The 4721-nt window shown below is 38.0% G+C and overlaps 1 protein-coding gene across 1 annotated transcript; it reads right to left on the reverse strand.

The window, feature by feature from the left end:
• Positions 1–1865: 1865 nt before the first annotated feature.
• LOC109828036 (40S ribosomal protein S17-like) lies at positions 1866–2587 on the reverse strand. Its single transcript, XM_020395071.1, has one exon. The coding sequence runs from the start codon at positions 2507–2509 to the stop codon at positions 2081–2083; it is 429 nt and encodes a 142-aa protein (XP_020250660.1). The 5' UTR covers positions 2510–2587; the 3' UTR covers positions 1866–2080.
• Positions 2588–4721: the final 2134 nt, after the last annotated feature.

A 4721-nucleotide genomic window follows, 5' to 3' on the forward strand; every position in this document is an offset into this window, starting at 1 on the left:
AAAAATTTGATGGTAAACTAATTTATCCAAATCCAAAATAAATTCAGCAAGGCAAGATAAAACAATACTCTCTCAAAGGTTTCCCACTATTTGCCTAACTTGCCTAGAAGCCACAGAAAGTTGATAGTTGCAACCCACTTGCCATCAAAACAAGGGCTATACATGGATCAAACAACAATAATGAGTTGAATCTATAGCTCAATAAACTTCATTATAGATTTCTAATGTTCACTAATACTAAGCATCGGTAGCAGCAGCAGCAGCAGCAGCAAGCCAAATCATATCGCTTTGTTTTGGGGGTATTTTCTTCTGTTACATCCTTCTTATCTGTTTCAGACAAAGTTACCTAACGCTTTGTGAAGTCAAATTAATTCACTTTGTTTGGAAGTTTTTTTAAGGGGAAAGGAAAGTAACAAAGTTTACGCCACCTCGTTCCATATAATTTGTGCATTTCATTATCCTTGTGCACATTCTCTCGTGTTATCATCAATAGGAACAACTTAAACCTCCTACAGAAAGAACTCATCCCTCATCATTTATCCATAAGTTGGTCAAAACAATATCGTTTCGTAATTGTCCAACATTTCAATGATACACAATACATCGCTGATCATCATGCTCAGTTAAAAGTTTCCCCTAAAACAGAGGGCACAATGAGGTGCTCAAGAGATCACCCATCCTAGTACTAGAGCCCAATCACCCATCCTAGTACTAGCCTAGCCCAAGCACGCTAACTGGGGACCTCTGATATGACAAGGTGCATTAGTGCCAGCATTATTGCACCCAATTATATGAATAATGAGGGTAAAATTTAATCCGCCAGTATCAGACGGACGAGAATGTGCTTGAAGATGATCATTTAAATGAATTTGTGGCCTAGAAGAGAAGGCAAAAGAGAAGAGAAGACTATAGGAATTTTGAAGAGAAAAAGGCTAGTAAAACAGCGACTGTAAAACAAATTACTGTTTTGTAATTCCCGGAATGAACAGAAGAAGGGACCATAAAAAATTTCCAGAAAATAATCAAGATTCTTTTCAAAGGCCCAGTGAAATCTTAAACAAAAGATTTGATTTACATTAACTAAATGCATAACACAAAACAAAATAAGTTATGTACATAACTTATAAAAGGAAAAAAAAAGATAAATAACTTGTAAAAGGAAAAAAAAGATAAATAGAAAAATCATTTCAAACTCAGTCTTAGACAAACTATTCAACAAAGTTCACAATTGTACAAAACTGCGATGGAACTTATCTTTAATATTAATTATCAGAAGACACATATTATATCTTCTAAAGGATAAGTTGTTAATTTATGGTCTTTACAAAGTCCAAATTCTAATTTGTTCAAGCAAACAATGACTGCCAAATGTCGTTGCAGCAACAAAACAGATTTTCTACAAACTAAGAACATATTGCACAAAATGAAGAAAATGTTAACATACCATTGTCCACTGAATGACTGACAAAATGAGCTATACATGAAATGTCTATACGCAAGAGACAAATATGATATCTCAGTGATTTCATCACCATAACCATTCTTGAATTGAGATAATGGCACAAAATGTGCAAGCAAACAACAACATCCACATTAAATAAGGCTTAGTAACAAAGAAAACACAAAGTCCTCGATTTCCATAATGCAACATCAAGATTTATCTATTTTTACTTCAAGGTCCAAATGCAGAGGTTATATTAAACATTAGTCTTCATGAAAGGTTATACTAAACAGCCCAAGTTCAAAGTTCAAATCCCACCGGACCCATTTAATGTGTGATTTATAAACACATATTCGCCTACGTCTCAGTTTCCTTTATCACCGAAACTAAACTACATTTCCAGATCAATCATCCAAACAAACAATAAACAAACAGATAAATCTCTCAATACCAAAATCATCTATTATAACAAGTTGCAAGTTTTTCCAAAAAAACGAACAATAAAATCTCACTATCCATAAGTCTTAGCAATAACCAAAACAACGCTACATCTCAGACTCCCGAGATTCAAACAGACATTTTAAATAAAAAAACCCCCTAAATAGATGACAAGCAATGAAAAAAACAAAAATCACCTTTTTAGCTCCTGCGACCGCCGGCGAACCCACCGCGTCCTCCATAGGCCGGCGCCTGGGCGACGACCTCAGCCTGCTTCTCGACTCCAGGCAAATCCCCCATCCCGATACTCGAGAGCATCTCCATCGTCTCCTTGTCGACCTCGATGCGCTCGACCTTGATCTCCGACTCGTCGGGGACGAAGTCCATCCTCCGCTCGCGCTCCTCCTCCTGCAGCTTGAGCGAGATCCCCCTCACTGGGCCCCGCTGGATCCTGCGCATGAGGTGGGTCGAGAACCCGGCGATCTTGTTGCGGAGGCGCTTCGAGGGGATGATGGCGACCTCCTCGAGGATCTTCTTGTTGGTGTGGAAGTCGAGGGTCATCCGCGAGTAGTAGCGCTCGATGACTTGGCGGGAGGATTTCTTCACTGTTTTCGTGCGGACGCGACCCATGGCTGAGGATTTAGGGTTTGGGTTTGGGGATTTCGCTCGCGCGCCGGCTGCTGATGGCTGGGGGCTTGAGAGGGTGAGAGGGAAAAGGGGTTTTATAGTGGGGTGGGGATTAGGGTTTGAGAGGAGATTTGACAGCGTTTAGCAGACGCCGTTAGATTGGAGGCCGACGTTTGGGCCTGATATCTGAATTAACAGCCTATTTACGGGAGCTTGGGCTTCATGAGTTTAGGCCGTAACCTGAGATTGGGCTGCAGGAATTATTTGGGCATTAACGGGGATTGGGTGGACGATAATTCCGTGGAATAAGAAATGGGCTTGGATTAGAGAAAATTCAAATTTCCAACTGCAAGGCTAGAACTTGTCGTTTGTATCCCAAATTTATTCCGTGATCCCCCACCCACCCCGCTCATTCAAACTTTTCCTCCGCATACCTTTTTATAGTTGTTTAAAGGGTTAATTATGCGTAGAACCTTGTAGCATTGTTGCTTTGAACTTACTACTACTGTGGTTTCTTTGTTGCAGATACACTGGTTAAACTTTCTTGATAGTTTTACCCTTCGATATACTTACAAATTTTTATAGACAGGGGTAGTATCTGTTAAAATTTCACCAAGTATAAAGAGCTGCGGAAAAAAATGAACCAAATTAATTTGGAGTCTATCTGCAACAATAAAACTTCAAGGGTATGTAGTAAGTGCAAAACAAAGAATGTCAATGTGTAATTAACTTTCAGGTTATTAATTCAAAATAGTATTAATTTTTTTTTTAATTTGAAAAAACAAGAAGAGGGCCCAGGGGTATCCCTAACCCATGTTGTTGTTGTGCGCGGCGGAAGCCAAAACCAAACCGATGCGCTTCGAGGTACCAGGGGTATCCATTTCTAAAGTTGTGCTTCGGGTTAGGGTGATGATGCATTTTCATGGGGGGGATGTTAGTTCTTGATATAGTTTCGTTTCGGCAGTCCTTGTGGTGGGATTGTGCGTAGGCTTGGAGAAATAATTAACAGAAAGCGACGATGTTTATGTCGACAGTTTGTTGGAGGTGACGGATATATGGATCGATATTGACAGGTGTGTGCATGCAGTAACTGAGCCAGCAGCTGTTAGGTGACAAGGAAGACTAGTTTTGTAGGCTGTAATTCGCAAATAACAGCAAATTCAATATAAATTTGTGATTTAATCTTTTCTAACCAACTTCCCTACCTGTGATTTGCAAATAAGTAAAATTATTTTTCTTGAAAGTTTAATTGGGTGGATGATCATATGTTGCATGCAAATTACAAATAATAAAATTTGGGATTTTTTTCAACAGTTTTATGTGAGTTTGTTAGAATAAAAAAATATAACTCTCTATTTTTACTATAACTTTGAAGTGTTGGTGTAATGGTTAGCGATTTTGACATGGTATTTAAGCAACATAGGTTCAAATCTCATCTGTTATGAATTTAAAGCGGGCTTTCTTAAAATTTACACTATTGTATGAGTCTAGATTTGCAATGCATGTTAGAATATAAAAATATAACCGTCAACTCTCATTATACTTTTAGAGTTTTGGTGTAATGGTTAGACACTGATATGGTATCAGAGCAACCCAGTTTTAAATCACATCGGCCACGAATTTAAAGTGGATTTAAAAAATTAACACCACTGCGCGAGTCCAGATTTCAGCCCATAAATAGGATTCCCAACTTGCGGAGACGTGCTAGAATATAAAAATATAATTCTCAACTCCCACATTAATTAAACTGTTGTGGTATCAGAGCAACCCAGATTCGAATCCAATCGGCCACGAATTTAAAGTGAATTTTCTGAAAATTGACACTACTACGTGAGTCTAGGTTTAGCCCATGAACACGATCCCATACCTACGGAGAGATGTTAGAATATAAAAATATAATTCTCAACTTTCACCTTAACTTGATAAGGCATCAGAACAACGTAGGTTTGAATCTCATTGGCCATGAATTTAAAGCGGATTTTCTAAAAAGTGACACTACTGTGTGAGTCCAGATTTTCAAGTTCAACACATAAATATGATCTCTAACCTACAGAGACATGTTAGAATATAAAAATATATATAATTTTCAACCCTCGCTATAACTTGAATGGTTAGAGACTGTTAGATTTAGGATGCAAGCCTAAGGGGGTTGAATAGGTTCACTATAGTTTTTCGCTAAAAAATAAAATATACAACAAAAATATAGAAAATAAAA

The sequence above is a fragment of the Asparagus officinalis genome, unplaced genomic scaffold (assembly GCF_001876935.1).
Source record: "Asparagus officinalis unplaced genomic scaffold, Aspof.V1 AsparagusV1_Un649, whole genome shotgun sequence".
NCBI lineage: Eukaryota > Viridiplantae > Streptophyta > Magnoliopsida > Asparagales > Asparagaceae > Asparagus > Asparagus officinalis.